At 32.4% G+C, this 20,013-nt stretch overlaps 1 protein-coding gene across 2 annotated transcripts in view; it reads left to right on the top strand.

Moving 5' to 3' along the window:
- Window positions 1-10,420: 10,420 nt before the first annotated feature.
- LOC118205802 (caspase-3-like) overlaps window positions 10,421-20,013 on the top strand; it is a 94,531-nt gene continuing 84,938 nt past the window's right edge. Inside the window, exons 1-2 of one of the 2 annotated variants that reach the window (XM_035378085.2) lie at window positions 10,421-10,527; window positions 17,937-18,341. In XM_035378085.2, the coding sequence (XP_035233976.1) occupies window positions 17,953-18,341 (389 nt within the window). In that variant the 5' untranslated portion in view covers window positions 10,421-10,527; window positions 17,937-17,952. Of the gene's footprint in view, window positions 10,528-10,570; window positions 10,697-17,936; window positions 18,342-20,013 lie in introns of those variants that run through there. The other variant, XM_035378084.2, reaches the window with a different exon arrangement.

Below are 20,013 nucleotides of genomic sequence, written 5' to 3' on the forward strand. Positions count from 1 at the left end.
TACCTTACGGAAATCGGCGTAAAATGCTGGTACCTGGGCTGCTTGTGCGCATGCGCGGAAGTAGGTGGTGTGAATAGCCTGTTAGCTATTCGCACCGTCGGTGCGATTAGCCACTGCAGTAATGATCGAAACGATGACACCAGACTCGCTCTCTGTCGAGTAGATCGCAAAAAGCGACCCGTTCTTCTATCTCGACGTGTTCAGACTAGGGCCCCATATCTTTGTTGACAGGTGGAAAGTTGTTGTCTTGTAAATTCCAAGGATATTTGGTCCTTGGTTGGTGAATTGCTGGGTGTGAACTTCTGCTTTGTTTGCTGTGGTCTAGCTCGACTCTGGGAGAGGTTAGTTGGATGTGAGCCACCTTAATGGGGGCAACTCAGGCTTGTCTTTGTTAACTGGGCAGTTTTCTCGTTCATGATTAAGTAGTACTAGGTAATAGAATGTACCACAGTTGCTGTAGCTAACTCTACTACAAGGCACGTGGCAAGGGCTAGGGTAAGAAGTACATTCTCGCTCGAACTATGTGAACCGGACTCGCAACGACAAAAAAAAATACGTCCTATTACTCTCTTGAAAGTCAGAGGACACACACACACAAAGAAAACAAAAAAACGTAGATAGACGTACGGACATCAGCCAATATTCTGTACTACTATTTAACCCTTTCTGATTGGCAACATGCAACAATTTTTGTGTTTCTTCTGAGGTCTTCTTTGAGAAACAGGTGTGACGCCGCTGGAGTGCGGAGCTGGAGGCAGTGTCTAAACATAGCTCCGAAATTTTTAAATAAGTGTTTCAGTAAATGTTTTCAACTCTCTTAATGGGACTCATACACCTTAAAAACCATAAGATGTTCGAATAGGTGACTGTTGTAAGAATTGGGATAACTTATTTATTTTAAAAGCAATTACTACCAACTTTTTACAGCTGACTACATAATATAGCTGCTCTCTGAAATAGTAATCAGAAAGTTTGTGTTGCCACAAATAGTTTTATAATTTAATCCGCTTTGTGACAACATTTTTCGTCATGTTTCCAACTTGCGCGCACAGTTTAAAACATTCTGTTTCATAATTTAATTCCATATTTAATATATAGCTTTTATAACATTTGGAAACTACTGTGAACCTAAAATTCTAAAAATTTCATGTTAAATTTTTATTTTATTTTGAGTTGAGTTTATAAAATGTATTTTATTAAAAAAATTGTAATGTTTTCGTCCATAAAATGTTTCAATATTAAAATATTCATCAGATTGTTGGTTCAGTTAGAAAATAGTGCCCATATAAAGAATTCCATAAAATTTCAAGTATGTACCATTAGCCATTTTTAAAATATTGTGCGCGCAAGGGGAAAACATGGCGAAATATTTTGTCACAAAGAGGATTAAATTACAAAAATATTTGTGGCAACACAAACTTTCTGATTACTATTTTCCAAAGCAGCTATATTATGTAGTCAGCTGTAAAAAGTTGGAAGTAATTGCTTTTAAAATAAATAAAATATCTCAATTCTTTCAACAGTCACATATTCGAACATCATGAGGTGTTTAAGGTGTATAAGTCCCCTTAAAAAGTTTAATGCACCTTTCCTATGCAATGTCTCATTCATCAAATTGAAAAAGGAAACTTCGCTAAAAGGAAACTTCGCTTCTTCGAATCTTAATCATCTTGTTCGCTGTTTACTATCTACACGAGAAATCCAAAAGAAACCCTGACACGGAATATTCAGATAAGTAACATTCTGTTCTCTATACAATATCTTATTCTCTATCACTAAAGTGCCATTACATTTTTTTATTTATCATTTTCATAAGATTCTAGCATTATACAATAGTTAGTAATAGTAGCAAGTCATATGGTTCTTTTCTTCGCAACTATTCCGTAGAGACGCCACATTCCTTATCAGTAGTCCGTAAAATGGCTTACCCTTTGGAGGATTAAAATTAACACTGATGAAACTAAGGCGATAATTTTCCGTAAAGGAAACATGAAATACTATCCTCCACTCCCTGAAATATTTGACGAAGAAATTGACTAGATTAATGAAACCAAATACCTTGGAGTCACCCTTGACCAAAAACTTACCTTCAGAGCCCATTTCCGGTCCGTAGTACAAAAATTTAAAATCACCACAGCTACTATGCGACCTCTTCTTGGTAAAAAAAGCAACTTATCTACTACAAAAAAATTAATTCTTTATCGCTCCATACTGCGCCCAGCTCTTCTTTATGCAGCACCGATCTGGGGACATGCAGCTAAAACCAATATTAAATAATTACAAATTCTACAAAATAAAATTTTACCAGAAATTATCAATGCTCCTTGGTATATTCCCAGCATCTACATCCACAGAGACCTTCGAATGGAACTTATTCAAGAGTATATTAAACGATTAGCGGTCAACTTCTTTTATTCAGTACAAACCCACAGTAATAGCCTTATTAGCACTCTCAGACACTCCCCGCGTCCCAGAGAAAAACATCGCTACCCTTGTGATATCCTCCCCACATAGGATTCACCATGGAGGTAGGAAGTAAGATGGAGTCACCCTAAACAAATTTCTTAGTACCCTGCTCTGAAGCACCGGCGATCCCTACGTGGTGACCAAAACATTGGGTCATTTACCATTGAGTTCTATGGGATTTGACGCGTTCGGGTGTAAATATTTTTTAATTACGTCGCAAATATACATATAAATGTATATATTTTCTTTTTCTACAACACTTCAGAGTCCTAAGTATGTGAAAACAACATATTTTTAAACAACATTTCATTCTGAACGGAATTAAATGCTATACTTTTCACAGGACAGTTTTCTCAGAATGGTTTAATTTGAATGAAATATTTTCACAAGTTTTCGTTAATTACATTAGAAAAAAAATTAAGGTAATTCGATTTTATTCGGTTAAGGTACAAAAATTAAGATCAAAGTTTATTGTATTATTAATATTAAAATTATGCATTATTTCTTTTCTATTTATAGAGCTTCTTCCTAAAATACTTTCCTAAATATGACATGATTTTTTGGCTTCTTTTAAATCGAAAAATGTAAGTCAATTTAAAACTAATGCTCTATTCGGTTCATTTTAAATTAGAAAATTATTAGGAATTAGCGAAATACTTTAAATAAGCATTTCGCTAATTCCTAATAATTAAATAGGTATTAAATAGTATTTGACTTTCTCTGGACATTTCTGAAAGGGAATAAAATAAGTTTTTTTTTAAGTATTATTTAAAACTTGTAACTGAGTTATTATAAAATGTAAAGGGAATAATTCTTTTAATTATACTTATCAGATTTTTTTTACCCTTCATTTCAACAATACATATTCCAAAACTCCTTATTACGTTCTTAAGTGCGCATCCCATAGCATTTGCTTTACAATACCTTTTAACAGATTGCTTTCCAATACGAACAATTCTTGCTTAAATAGTTTTATAACGTATTTGTCAACAGGATTTCAATTTATGTTTACAATTCAAAATTAAGGTTATTATATATTTAGATAACATTTATAATCATTATAAATTAGATACATTTAATCATTAGATTTCCTCACAGTACTTTCACAGTTGTTTATAAGTGAATAAATTCTTCATTTCAAATACATTTATAAATAATTTAATGAATATTTAAGTATTTTGTCAAAGGCAGATACATGCTTTTTGCAAGCACATGCATAAATACCCATACATATTTCCTATTTATCATTTCCGGTATGTGCAAATCTTTAATTTCTGTGCATTCACTATATTTTTCGTGTAAAGTAATTTACACTAATTTAGCATACACCCGAAAGTTTTACATAAAAAATATATATGTATATAATTTGAATGAAAATTATAAGTATTATTTTTAATACCCACTCAAAGGTCAGTTTTTCTTCAAAATTCCTCCACGATGGCATCTCTCTCTTTAGGCAGATAGCCCTTTCATGCGTTACTCTATTTAATAAAAACTTAATCTGACCTATGTGCCCAATTACAAATATTTTAACATACATAATTTTATATTTACATTTAGCCATCAAGTTTCAAACTTTTCAAATCTTCCAGAAAATAAATTTTGGTAGATCTCTTTTGGCAATTTTCTTAAAATTTATATTTTTGTAGTGCAACAGCTTAGAATTTTATAAAACAAATTCATAATTAAAATCGCTGTTGTTAGTTATCGAAAAATAAGCAAGATGTGATTTTTGCGTAAATGTCAGTAAACTATACAAATTGCTATTATCCATCACACTATGAATGTTTCTTTCATGCGAGAGTGTCCCTTTTTCGGTTTCTATGGAACTGTCGTGTGTCGAAATACTATCAGAATCTTGTCAAGCGAGCTTCTGAATGTAAACAAAGAACACCCCTTCTGGTGACCCAAGCTTCAAAGCAGTGCTTCACTTCTAGCGCGGAATGGCCCCTCCTCCCTTTCCTACTTCCATGGGATTCACAACCTTAAATGACTCATTCACGCAAAACTTCTTTCTTATGAAGATGATCACAAGACCTGCTGCAAACCACAATATAACTGCCAAAAGCATAACTGAAACAATACCATGTTTTACTGTAGGAAGCAGAGAATCTAGATTCTAAAGTCCTACTCATCCTGATGCAGAAAAAATAGTCTGAAAGTTGATTCATTGAAAACAGCACTTGCTTCCACTGGTGGCTACATCTTATAATGACACTGAACTTGACACCTCCGCCTTTTTCGCCGCCGCTAATGCGGACCTCACTCTCTTTCTTCCGCCTCCCACACTCCTTTCACCCTTCTCTTTCTCCCCCCTCCCGATCTTTATCAGAAATCGAGTAAAAAGATGTTTCTACATCTTGACACTCGAGAATAAAATACGATCTGTGTGTGTGTGTGTTCTTATCAGCAATTCACAACCTTCGGAGGCCCCCCTCTTCGTGCTTAGGAATTTCTTGAGAGGCAAAAAATGGGGATCTCTTGAGTATAGATTGTGATTTTTGTAACTAAGATCCCCGACTTTTTTTTTTTTTTTTCAGGTATCAAACTTAGAATTATGAGCAAATATAAATACAGTGTGACGGAATTTGTTAAACTTGTACTATAATAAATTACAACGGTTAAATTAATAAATTAATTTTATATTTAACTAATATTTAAGAAAAATAAACTGTATAATTTATTTTTGCTGATATGCTCTCACACTGTGTATGGATTTATGATTTTGTCAATTACTGTTTTTCTGAAATATACATGAATTTTTTGGGAACGGTATTAGTTAATGTTACTTTAGTTAAAATATTATGTACATCTCTGTGATGATATATGTCTTTTCTAGTTAGGTCTCAAGATAAAGGCATACACATTACCATGTAGGAATTCATTTATTTATTTTTTTTTAACTTAGCTAAAGTTTGCTTCTTAAAGAAACTAATTTTTGCAAATGAACTCCTTTTAACTTGTAGCCTTGGCTACTAATGTTTAAAATTAATTTATGACTAGTAACAGCATGAATTATAAACAAATAGCTAAGTTATTGCATTTTATTTTCCAGCTATCGAAATGCGACGCTACGAGCAACGTTTTGAAACCAAAACCTAGCAATCATGAATCAGAACTAGAACTAGTTGCCATTCAGCATAAAGAAATTTAAATATAAATATGAACTACTTATTGGCATTCAGCATAAAAGAAATATAAATATGAATATTAACAAAATATTAAAGTTAATTTTATAAAATAATTAAACACATGAACAAATATATGAAATAAAAAATAATTATTTCTCATGCAATAACTGGGCCACTACACTACTCCCCCACCAGTAACTAAGTTACGTTACGAAGATGGAGAAATAGGTAGTAACTAGTATTGCAGTGTTAACCACTATCAAAATATTTTAGTCAGTCCTTGAATCTAACAGGTAAACGTATAGTTCTGCCTGTGCGAGAATGTTTTTGATTCACATCCGAATTTGAGTCCGGTCTCTGCAAATTAGTGTAGTCAGGTTGTATCAACTGAGAATTTTCCTCAGCTAAAATATATGCTGGTTTCAAGCGATCCAGGGATACATTAACATGTTTTCCTTTTATGCTAATAGTAAAATATTTGTCCTTGCGATCAATAACAGAAAATGGTCCTTCATAAGGAGGTTCCAAAGGTTTTTTTACCCGATCTATTCGCTGAAACACATGAGAACAAGTTTTTAAGTCTTTATGGACAAATATCTGTTCAGATGAATTTTTACGAATTAGTCTCGGTCCAACAACTTCCATCTGTTTCTGGAGTTTATTAGCAAAAGTCTCCGATGCTGTCTGGATACTTGGTTCGCTGAAAAACTCTCCAGGAAGTCTGAGACTCTGGCCATAAACTACTTGCGCAATAGAATGATTGGTACCTTCTTGAATAGCAGTACGCAAACCCAAAAGTACTGTTGGTAACGTGTCCGTCCAAGATATGTTGTTGTGGGCTTTTAATGCTGTTTTTAATGTTCGATGAAGGCGCTCAACTTTGCCATTGCACGACGGGTGGTAGGCAGTAGTGTGTTGTAAATTGATGCCACAGATTTTGGACAAAGCTCGTAATGTATCACTTTTAAATTGGGATCCACGATCACTAATGAGTTTACTTGGCGTTCCGAAACGCGCAATCCAGTTGCTATAAAAGGCTCTTGCGACGTTCTCAGCGGAAATATTGTCTAAAGGAATTGCTTCCATCCAATTCGAAAATCTATCTATGCAAGTAAGACGATAAATATTCCCTTTAGATCGTGGAAGTGGTCCTATGAGATCGATATGGATGACAGAAAATCTTCCTGGTGGTACTTCAAACTCACCTAATTTTGTTTTGGTGTGCCGACTGATTTTAGCTTTTTGGCAAGGAAGCCAGGTTCTTGTCCACAACTGTACATCTTTTTTTATGTTAGGCCAAATGAATTTTGATGTCATTAATTTCATAGTCGATTTTATTCCTGGATGTGATAAACCATGAATTCGTTGAAAGACGTGTTTTCTGAAAGCCTGAGGAATATACGGCCGAACATGTTTAGTTGATGTATCACACCACAAATATTTCCCCGAAGGTAGAGAGCATTGCTTGAAATTCAAGGAAGTAGTGGTTTGCAAACTCTTCAGTTCTTCATCTTGAGTTTGTTCATCAGCTATTTTATCATAATCTATCGGTGAAATTTCATTAACTCTAGATAATGTATCCGCCACAATATTATTCTCACCTTTTACATATTTGATATCAGTCGAAAACTGGGAGATGTATTGAAGTTGGCGAGCCTGTCTAGGTGTTGCTTTGTCAAGTTTTTGACGAAAGGCGAATATTAAGGGCTTGTGATCTGTATAAATTGTAAATACTCTTCCTTCTAGATAATGCTTAAAGTGTCTAACTGAAAGATATATGCTTAATAGTTCTCTATCATAGGTGCTATATTTTTGCTGAGTATCACTTAATTTTTTAGAAAAAAATGCTATTGGCTTCCACGAGGAGTTTTCATATTGTTGCAACACTGAGCCAATCGCCGTATCTGAAGCATCTGTAAATAACGCCAGCGATAGTTCAGAATTGGGAAAAGACAACAGTGCCGTGTTCACCAGGTCATTCTTGCACGTTTCAAACTGTTTTTCAGCTTCTTCAGTCCATTCGATTTTACGTTTGTCCCTCTTTTTAGCTCCCTTGAGATACGCATGTAACAATGCTTGATTCTTCGCTGCATCCTTTATATAACGACGATAAAAGTTAATTATTCCAAGAAAGGTTCTAAGTTCATGAATTGTTTCTGGTCGTTTGTAGTTAGTAATAGCTTGAACTCTTTCTGGCAAAGGACGGGAACCCTTAGGTGTAATTAGGTAGCCTAGAAACTCGATTTGGGGAACAGCAAAGACAGATTTTGAAACATTAATTCTTAACCCAAATGTATGTAATCTTTCGAAAACTAATTTAAGGTGATTTTCGTGTTCTTCATGGGTACTGGATGCAATGAGTATATCGTCTAAATAGGGAAAAACGAATTCTAATCCTCTAAAGACTTCGTGAATAAATCTTTGGAACGTTGCAGGAGCATTTTTTAAACCGAAACTCATTACATTAAATTCGTATAAGCCGAAAGGAGTGATGATAGCCGTTTTACATTTGTCTTCTTCTGCAATGGGAATTTGAAAATAAGCTTTGAATAAATCAGTTTTAGAAAAAATATTTGTACCTCTTAAAATATGATGAAAATCTTCAATGCGAGGAATTGGGTATCGATCAGGTATCGTCTGAGCATTCAGTCGTCGGTAGTCTCCGCAAGGACGATACGAACCATCCTTTTTCGTAACAAGGTGCAAGGGGCTTGACCACTGGGAGTTTGATGGACGAATTATTCCATTGTCAAGCATAAATTTAAATTCCTCTTTAGCTATAGCTAAGCGTTTTGGATCGAGCTGTCGTGCCTTTGAATAAACGGGTTGACCATCAGTCGTAATAAAATGTGTAACACCATGTTTAATTTGTGTAGGAAAAAGGTTAGGTTTAGAAATTTCGGGATATTTCGACAGTAAATCGAAAATTTTTATGGATTTATTTAATGTGGTTACTGAGTAATCACTGGAAATAGCAGCGACATCACACTGGACACAAAGCTGTGTTACGCCATCAATTAATTTTTTCTTATTTATATCGACAAGCAATTTATATTTGTGAAGAAAGTCAGCTCCTAAAATACCTTTTGTGACATCAGCAATTATGAATGGAAACTGAAAATCACGACGTAATCCCAAATCAAGAGTTAGCGTTTTTATGCCATAAGTGGAAATATCTGTGCCATTAGCTGCATACAGTTTATATTCAGTTTTACATTTATTCTGTGAAGTAGCAGGAATTATGCTTACGTCAGCTCCGCTATCGATAAGAAAGTGCAAATTTGATCTTCGGTCACGAACGAATAAACGAAATTTGCGACAATCCTTCATATTTTCTGCAGCAGCATTTGCCGCTGAACCTACTGCAGATTCGAGTTTTCCTGGTTTTTGAAATCGTTTTTTATCCAAGTACACGGAGGCTTGCATTTCTCTGGAATGCATTTTGCTCCAAAACGAAAGTGATAAAAACAAAATTTGCCAGTAGGGTCATATCGTTTACGAGATCGGCTTCGAGATCGTGAACGTGAATTACGTAAATCCGAGTCCCTGCGTCCTGAGCGAATGGTTATTTGATCAATTTTTTGTTAAAGAAAGGTAATTCTTTGCAACAAATCATTTGCGGGAACGGAAGGAGCATTAGTACTAAATACTTCTGGTTTCCGATTCATATCACTAATTTTATCTGCCATAGACGCTAACTTGGTTACATCTTCATCACTAACTAATAATATATTTTTGATGGAGTCAGGTAGCTTCTCCAGCCATAAAGTTTTGATTAGATTTTCAGACACATCTGTAGTAGCAACTGATCTCAACTTCTGCAAAAGTTGGCTTGGTTTCATGTCTCCAAGTTCGATACCAGTAATCAAACGTTTAATCCGTACATTTTCACTTTCTTTGAATAAATGTAATAACCTAATTTTAGCATCCGAATATTTTGTGGCACTATCGTTCGTTATAACGTCCCAAATATTTTCGACGAACTTAGGTTCAAGCTGTGAAACTAAATAATTAAATTTCGTTTCTTCTGAAACGATATTACTAATTTTGAACTGAGCTTCAACTTGAAAAAACCATATTTCCGGTTTATCAATCCAAAAAGGAGGTATTTTTACACTCACCTTATGAAGCTTCGGTGACTGCATCGTATCTTTCATAGCAGTTTCAGAAGAGTCATTTGTTGACATTTCGAAAATTAATCAGGGTCACCACGATGTAGCCTTGGCTACTAATGTTTAAAATTAATTTATGACTAGTAACAGCATGAATTATAAACAAATAGCTAAGTTATTGCATTTTATTTTCCAGCTATCGAAATGCGACGCTACGAGCAACGTTTTGAAACCAAAACCTAGCAATCATGAATCAGAACTAGAACTAGTTGCCATTCAGCATAAAGAAATTTAAATATAAATATGAACTACTTATTGGCATTCAGCATAAAAGAAATATAAATATGAATATTAACAAAATATTAAAGTTAATTTTATAAAATAATTAAACACATGAACAAATATATGAAATAAAAAATAATTATTTCTCATGCAATAACTGGGCCACTACAAACTACACTTATGAACACAATCGTATTTTTAGGATATTTTCTACTTTTCCTTTTCTTTTTATAGGCCCTTTTTTTTCCCCTCTATTATTTTTTGGGCCATTTATTTTAAATTTTATTTTGTCCCATCTTTTCTTTCTGGCCTTTTGAACTCGTACAAAATGTACGAAGTTCCTTTTTACTCTCCTCAAATACGAAATTGTCCCCCTTTCTATATACCTTTCCTTCGCACCTATGCTTGATTTTTCGCCCATCGGTGCAGAAAGACTTAGCGGGTGCAAAACAAGACCTCTCTACTTTGTCTGTCTGTTTCTTCTGAGTTGTTTGTGAAACCGAGACGGAGATTTTAGTGTGTTGCTGTGTGTAAGCGTAGGTGTATTTTTCCTTTTTTTTCTTTCTATTAATGCAGTTTTTATAACTGCTTTAAGGTGTAATCGAGTTAGTTATTGGCATTTTGCCCTATTCGACACTCATTGTGGGTATTGGCAAAAAATAGTAGGCACCAATTGATGTGATCGCGGTTAATGCTGTCATTCCGGTACGTAGACATATAAAATACATCTCCAATTAGGATCAACTATTCGGTTAATATTATCAGAACGTTATAGAAGGTAGTTTTCAAAGTGGAGTAAGTTCTTCAAAGAAAGTTAAAATTTTTTAAATTCCCGAATGACTTTAAGTAACTGTGAGTGGGAATTAGATTGCAGTTTTTTGGAAATGCATTGTAGAAAAAGCATTCATATTTATGAATATGCAATTAAGTTTTGTGTGTAATATGTTTTTTTGCTCTTTTATCTTATTATAAAGTATGGTTGCAATTTGTAAAGTATGTATTGGTAAAAGTATATTTAAGGGTACCCCTTGGCGACTCATGAATACGGAGTTTGTGCAATTCTTTGACTTGCTATTTTGGCTTGCTTAGCGGCGATTTAGCCAAAATAACAACATGAAGAATTTCTCAAACTCTGTATCCATGTACGCATCGACCTATTTTCACTTAAAAAAACATCCCACAATTGCTCAAAAATGGCATTGTGCACTCCCTTTACCTATGTACACATTGACCAATTTTCACTTAAGAAAAATCAGAGAATTCCGTAAGCTAGGCTAAATCGCCGCTATACAAAGCCAAAATAAAAAGACAGAGAATTGCACAAACTCTGTATCCATGTATGCATCAACCTATTTTCACTTAAAATAAACATCTCAGAATTACATGAACTGGGCTTTGTGCACTCCCTTGAGTTTGTCCATGTACACATCGAACTATATGCACTTCAAAAGTCAAAGCAGCCAACAAAAAAATATATAATCTCAATAAACTACATCTTAAATCAAATACTGAAATAACATGAAAAAGGAAATTCATCTTTGCACTACACCAGGGTTTAATTTCTAAGATTAGAAGTGCCGGAGCCCTATGGAAGACCGTTAGCAAAGAGGAACAAGAATACATAAATAAATAAAATGGCTGTTAAACTTGTGAATAGTTTTAAAATTAAAAAGTTAATTATTATCAAATTAATTAATAGCTATTTTATGAATGTTTATAAATTGTTATTTAATAAATAATTATTATATAATTAATCATAATTTAATTTATAATTACTAGATAATTAATTATAATTTAAATGATAATTAATTATTATTTATTGAAGTAATTAAATTATTAAAATTAAATAAAATATAAAGAGATAAATTGAAATTCAATAAGCAATTTTTAATAAAATTTTGGAGATAAAATTTCTATTGAAATTGTTATTCAGTTACATAAAAGAAATGCTGCAGCCTTCTTATTCAGGGCTCCGGTGCGTTCCGGCTAGAATTATGAACTATTACAAAAACTAAGAAGCACCGGAGCTGAAATCTGGTGGACTCCGGTCCAATTTAAGCTCTGATCATAGGGGGAGGGTTCTTTTATCATCACAGTGTGTAACGTGCATACGAGCCAGTTTCCCTTAGAAAGTCCTCCACGAAAGGCATCCCTCCCCTTAGGCAGATAGCCCTCGTGTGCTTTGCCATAATTAAATACACCACCACCACCACCTTTTATCATCACAAAAATCAAATATACTTGAAGTATACAGCTGATGAAAATTCCAGGGCAATCTTGGTAAGAGAGAACGTTGTCTTTGACCGCAGTTCTCTGCTGATATAATTATAGCCATCAAGCAGATGTGTGTCAAAGTAAAATGAGCCCTAAGTCTGACTCCTAAGGATGAATGTAAAGTTGCTGGTTACACTTCCCCCTATTAGTGGACACTGTGGGAAGACGATGTATAGGACGTGCTTGAGCAGTTTATCTCAGTATTTCACTCTTATTGTACTAGCTGTCACTTAACGCACATTTAGGAACACAAATTTTCCTTCCTGCGATGATAACTAACTGTAAGCATCAATAACAATACACTAGATAAGATGGCATGGTGAGAAATTTACGCATTTTTAAACAAACTCCCCCAAATTTATTGCCGTGCTTAAAAAGTGAAAGGTTTTCGCATGTGAGTGAGGGGACTTTACTTGAACGTCTCATGTTCTCATGAGTTCATATAGAGTATTGCAAAGTCTGCTTATTGTTAAACTAAAACGTCAGAAATTCTAATTTTTTTTCCCTTTAAATAATGTTTCAGTTTTATAAAAAGAAGTACCGGAGTTCATCTTATTTAAGGGTCCAGTGCGTTCCGGCTAAAATTGTAATTTATCTTAAAAATTGAGAAATACCGGAGCCGCACTCCGGCGCAATTTAAGCACTGCACTACACAAAGGAAATATCCACTTACATTATTTACGAATTTTCACCTTTTCAGTCAAAGAAAATTCCTTAACAGCATCCAAAACTTCCTAAAGATATCTGAACTAGAATCTGTATACTGGCATCGCCACATAAATTCACAAAATAATAGTTAAAAATATCCTTCATAACGACATTTGACCGTACGCATTTCCTTCGGTTGATCTTTACATTATGGTAACTTGGCGATTTTTTGGCGAAAATTTGGCAACCAACTCTCCTACAGCAACCCTCTATTTTTTTTCCCCGCCGCCATTTTGTCTTCATGAAGTAAAGACATGTTTCTTTTCTTTTTATCTACTGAACACTTCTTCCAACAATCTACTAGCCGAATTACACTTATGCTAGAAATTTTATCAAACAAAACTGCTTAATCATGACAAATATTCACTGCAAAATTGGAAAAAAGTGCACAATATCATGCTCCTTACGCGTTTTTGAAAATAACACATACACATAAACCATGTACACGCCGACTTATTTTTACTTAAAAAACATCCCAGAATTGCACAAAAATGGCATTGCGCACACTCTTCACTATATCCATGTACACTGCTTTTTTCTCATAAATTAGAAAAATTTCACGAAAATACTTGACAATTTTCTCAATCTTTAAAACCGGTAAAAAGAACATATATGAAATTACCTGATAGCGAAAAAGTATATACCCTTTCCAAATATGAACATTTCCACATATAAAATAAATAAAATATCCAAAAACTTTTACCTCTAAATCATCTATTACATTATACACGTTACCAACAAATTCATACCGCAAGCATTACAAATAGTTAGTATCAAATATTTAAATTATTTCCATGCACGTTTATTTCAACTTAAACATATACCAAATTCCTACAAACATAAAATTCACAAAATAACTATCATTTCATTAAAATATCACTAAACCATGTACACGTCGACTTATTTTTACTTAACATCCCAGAATTGCACAAAAATGGCATTGCGCACACTCTTCACTATATCCATGTACACTGCTTTTTTCTCATAAATTAGAAAAATTTCACGAAAATACATGACAATTTTCTCAATCTTTAAACCCGGTAAAAAGAACATATATGAAATTACCTGATCGCGAAAAAGTATTTACCCTTTCCAAATATGAACATTTCCAAATATAAAATAAATAAAATATCCAAAAACTTTTACCTCTAAATCATCTATTACATTATAAACGTCACCAACGAATTCATACCGCAACCATTACAAATACTTAGTGTCAGATATTTAAATTATTTCCATGCACGTTTACTTCAACTAAAACGTATACCAAATTCCTACAAACATAAAATTCACAAAATAACTATCATTTCATTAAAATATAATTAAATTCAAAAACACTACTTAAAATATAAATGAGCACATACATTAAATTAATAAAAATTACCTTACAATCCTAATTACTTTAAACTAAATCATTGCTAATAACAATTTTCCCAATAATACCAAATTCCTTTCCACCTTACATTTAGAACAATGCATAAAAATAATATCCTCAAATAATTAAAAATACTAACTTACCTAATCTTCTTCAGAATCTTGATTATGTGGCGGATACAATTTTCTAATTCATTCAATAAAATTATTGAAAGATTTTTTCTGCGAATTTTTCCTCCATACTTCCTCCGCTAAATAAAAAGCAAACTTCTCTTTATCACAATGCCTAAATACCCATTTTGAATTCACTTTAATTAGGGCCATGGGATCCAAAAATTAAACAACACTGTTTCACACAACACAGAATAAAGCTAAATACAAAATTTCCACATTTTTTCTCGATTTCTCCCCTTTTCTGATTAAAGAACCGTAATTCGTCCATTAATATCACATGACATATCCCATGGTCTCTCATTTCCCTCACGCAAAATAATGCATAATCGGAACTGAGTACTGCTCACATTATTACCAAAGTCCCAGGTAGTAACCTTTATCGCCTCCAAAATGTCGCCAAAACTACCAGTTACCATAATGTAAAGATCAACCCAACTTAAACGTATACCAAATTCCTACAAACATAAAATTCACAAAATAACTATCATTTCATTAAAATATAATTAAATTCAAAAACACTACTTAAAATATAAATGAGCACATACATTAAATTAATAAAAATTACCTTACAATCCTAATTACTTTAAACTAAATCATTGCTAATAACAATTTTCCCAATAATACCAAATTCCTTTCCACCTTACATTTACAACAATGCATAAAAATAATATCCTCAAATAATTAAAAATACTAACTTACCTAATCTTCTTCAGAATCTTGATTACGTGGCGGATACAATTTTTTAACTTCTGTTTCAGAATCTTTAAAATCATACTTATCTTTCAAAGCAAGATACCAGGTAAAATAAATAACATAATAAAACATCTTTATTTCTCTCTCGCACAACCTTAAAAAACATTTATTACTATCCTTTTCAATACCACTAAATACCCATTTCGAATTCACTTAGTTACGTCCATGGGATCCAAAAATTCACAAACACTATTTCACACAACACAGAATAAAGCCAAATACAAACTTGCCAGATTTTTTCCCGATTAAAGAACAGTAATTCGTCCATTAATATCACATAACATATCCCATGATCTCTCATTTCCCTCACACAAAATAATGCGTAATCAGAACTGAATACTACTCACATTCTTAACAAAGTCTAACTAACCTAATCTTCTTCCGAATCTTCCTTACATGGTGGATACACTTTTATTATGGATTCAATAAAATTACTGAACGATTTTTTTTCCGAATTTGATAGAATTTGATAAAAAAAAAAACTTCTCTTTATCACATCTACAATTCACTTTAGACAGCGCCATACAATCCCAAAATTATTCAACCCTAATTCACACAACACACAATGAAGCTTAATACAAAATAATATACATCCACAGATACTTGTCCAAATTCCCCCCCCCCCTTTTCCGATTAAAGAACCATAATTCGTCCATTAATATCACATGACATATCCCATGATCTCTCAATTCTCCCACACAAAATAATGCGTAATCGGAACTGAGTACTGCTCACATTATTACCAAAGTCCCAGGTAGTAACCTTTATTGCCTCCAAAATGTCGCCAAACTACCAGTTACCATATTGTAAAGATCAACCGAGAATGGTTTATCACATAAAAAACGAAGCAATTTAAACAATTTACATTGAAAGAAATGTTTAATAAAGTAAACAAATAAATATTAAGCTTTTTTTTTTTTTTGTAAATTTTGATACCCTTTAGATCATGATTGTTCTTTATTTCATAAATTACGGTTTCATATTTTTAATTTTATAATTTCTGCATGTCATCTTACCAGATTTAAAGTGATGAACTATAATCCGAAAAAATCGATAATCTGGAATCGCCGAAGTCCCGACGAATCCGGATTAACAACTTTTGACTGTAATGCCTACTAAGTAAACTTTCATTTACACACCAGTCAAGTAATGGTCTTTTCTCCTTTCTTTTCAAATCATACAGAAACTTCAACTTACCACATTCGGCCATTTTACCGTCTAAACCACATAACAAGCAGTATACTTCCTAACCAACACACGCATAACAACAAGCCGTTATGAATTTACTGCAATGATTATGTCATAATAGGGTTTCCATATATCATTCAACTGCTCAAGCTGCCATAAATGAAACAACAACAACTTGGTGATAAATGAAACAACTTGGCAATAAATGAAACAGTAACTTCGCAATAATACAAGGGGTACACTAAAGTCAACTCTAACCCATGTATTTTAAATATATTTAACATGGTATATAAATTCTTAAATGGTATTTCATGTGTTTCTAATTTAATGAAGCTATCTGATTCCTTCTGAAATGTGGCCTAAATTGTCTCATGCCCCCCTTAAGTTCTTGCATTAACTAATCAAACCAAATTCAAGTACTAGTCAGTAAGTTTTTTTTTTAATATTGTTTCAATTTATAGAAATATTTTAGTTTCATTAACTTCTTTATGGTTAAACCATTGAATAACATTTAATTAAAATACTGTAAAAAATAAAATATGTTGTTTACAGTAACAGCATTTGTTAAGCACCTGTGTACAATTTGTGTAGCACATAGTCCAAGATTCTGAATCTTCATAATTTTGGAAATTTCCAGGTTTTAGATCATTAATTTAAATCTAGTGAGATTACATTTAGAAATTACAAAATTAAAAATATGAAATAATGAAGATTTAAGAAATCAAAATTTGCAGAAAAGGCCCAGCATTTGTTTATTTTGTTAAATGTTTCCATCTGTGTGAGTTGTTTAAGCTGTCTCATTTTTAAGCTCATATTCTTTATTTACTTTTATACACAGACAGCATTTCTTATTTTCAGTTACAAAGATCCATTGTCCAAGTCCTGTAATTGCTGTGTTGAGATTTTCCAGTAAAATTATCATTCAAAATCATTTAATTCTCAGCATCATCTTTATCATTTTCTTCACTACTGTTTGTGACATTTTCTGGATTCAAAACCCATACTACAGTGTATACCACCTGTTGATTGATGATTAGGACTTTGTCATTGCAATGGGGAATTGAAATAAGTGATCTTCATTTATTATCCCCAAGGGGGTTTGTGTTGTCGTCGTTCCCATCAAAGCGATAACCTAGCTCTCTTTTCTTTAGCCCTGATTTATGCACCATATAAAATGTAATTTTTTTAGATATAAAATTTCAAAGATTTTTATATAGTATAACTAGCAGTTAGCTTATATTGTTTTGTACAAAAGCTAAGCTGTTTTATCAAGAATTAATAGTGTTTACATAAATGCAAAGCATTATGTCATGCTTATCCATTATAAGAACTAAATCATAGCAGAGTTACAGATCTCTTATTTACATAATTGTATGTTATAAAAAAGTTCTTAAATTCAAAAATATTCTGGTTAGTTGAATAAAAATTATGATGTACTGATTAAAGGCTTGACACTGTTTTTATTTTCTTCTAGGTACTGTTTACTGAAAATGAAAGAGGAGGTACCTGAACTTTCAGTTGATGCCATTGCATATTCTGTAGTTTCAGGTGATAATAGATTTTCTAGAGCATATGATTCAAAAGTGGAAGTTATTTTTGATGAATTTCGTCAAAATGATTACGTATCCATTCTGTTCCTACTAAATGGTTATGTTGACAATGATTGTGCGACCGAAAGCAGTGACTTTTTGTCCATTATTAGAGGAGAAGACCATATATTAAAGAAAAAAGTTATGACAGTACTAAAAAATTGTAAAAGTAAAGCTTTTCTTCTTATTGAAATACTTATTGTTCTGAAAAAATATCGTTTACTAAGACTTTTGCAAACATGTTCACATGTGCATGGAATATCTGCTTATTGTCAAATACATCAATTTTGGTAAGGATTCAGTAAATACTTTTTTATGTTGAAGTGATTTTATTTTTAATGAGATATTATCATATATTTCTGAATGTAAGAGAGTGTTTTTTTTTTTTTTTTTTTTTTTTTTTTTTCTTCCAAAAATTGACCCCAAATTCAAAACCCATATATAAACCAAAACAAAAATAAATTCCTGTGACGCTCAAACATGTTATGCCATGAAGACAAAAATCTTGGAAAACTGGTAAAATAGATGAAATATTTTCCAACTAAACTGTTGTTAACTAAACTGCCAGATGGTAAAGATGATAGTTTTAACTCTGGTTAAATCCTATTCGAAGCTGGCATATTTTTTCTATTCATTTGTTGTATTGTATAGGATCTGTTGTTATCTGTACTAGTCTTTTTTTTTTTTTTTTTTTTTTGTGTGTGTGTGTGTTCTGTTTTATTTTTTTTGAAAGATGATTGGAGAGAAATATTCTTATATAGCAGAATGCAAACTATGGGGGATCACATTTACTGGAAATTCTAATAACAATATGTCTTCTAGGCATTTCTTCATAAATGAAAAACAAATTCAAGAGTGGAGGGAAAAAACACATCAGCAATATAAACAATTTTGAAAATAAAATAACTCACTTTTCATAAAACAAATAACTCATTTCATTTTAAATAAATTTTTTTCAGAAACTAAGAAATGTAATCCAAAAAAATAAAGTATGGTGTGTTTCGCATTTTATGATTTGCGCCCAACTAAGGGAAAATTACCCAAGTTTCTTGCAGGTTTAGTGGATCTGTATATAAGCCAACCACCATAATTTAGCTTTAGAAAAAGTTCCAGAATTTCTCATCTTGTACTTGGAAACATATGGTATATCATTTGAGGATTGACTGCTTGAAAACTCAAAGAGTACTTCATATCATTTGACAGAAGTAGTCACAAAGACATTTCTTTTCTGTTAATAATCTTGTTTGGGTAATGGGAGACTGCAATGAATAACTCTTAATATGGTAATAATTGCTTCTTTTCATGTTGTCATAAATAGCTGAATTATATGTGAAGTGATAAAGATTCTGATTTTAATTTTTGATTGAAGTTCTCAGTTCGGAAGTGAAAATTATTTTTCCTGCGAGTCATGAATTAGAATTAAATTCATTTGATGAAATCTGCAGTAAAAATCTTAGCAGTGCACAGCCAAACCAACTCCTGTAATGTAAAACTTAAAGAAATGAAATTTTGGAATAATTTTAGGGAAAATTGTGATTTTTAAATGATATTTTCAACATTAAAAAAAATTGTTTAAAATCAGCACCTTTTAATCTCATGTATTTACCAGATAAATTTTGGTATTATTTCTCTATGTGCTATCAAAATTAACTGGTAAGGATGATAGTCTTTGTGTAAATCACAAAACCAAAAATTGCATCAAATGAAGTTGCAACTTTTTTTAGCGTATAAAAATCTTTGGAAAAATAAAACAACTTATTGGAAATTTAAAAGCATGTTTTGAAATCTAAAAATGTAAAGAAACTGTTGATAACATGAGTTTTCTGAATGCAGATATAAATTTTCTTGTTACTTAACGGTTACTGATTACTTTGAATTCAAGCTGCAGTTTAATTTTTAAATTAAAAAAAAATAAATAAATAACATTAACTCTCTGACCGGCATGGGGTTGCACTACGAAAG

This window comes from Stegodyphus dumicola, chromosome X1 (genome assembly GCF_044657685.1).
Source record: "Stegodyphus dumicola isolate Sdum_Otavi_A_Nest chromosome X1, ASM4465768v1".
NCBI lineage: Eukaryota > Metazoa > Arthropoda > Arachnida > Araneae > Eresidae > Stegodyphus > Stegodyphus dumicola.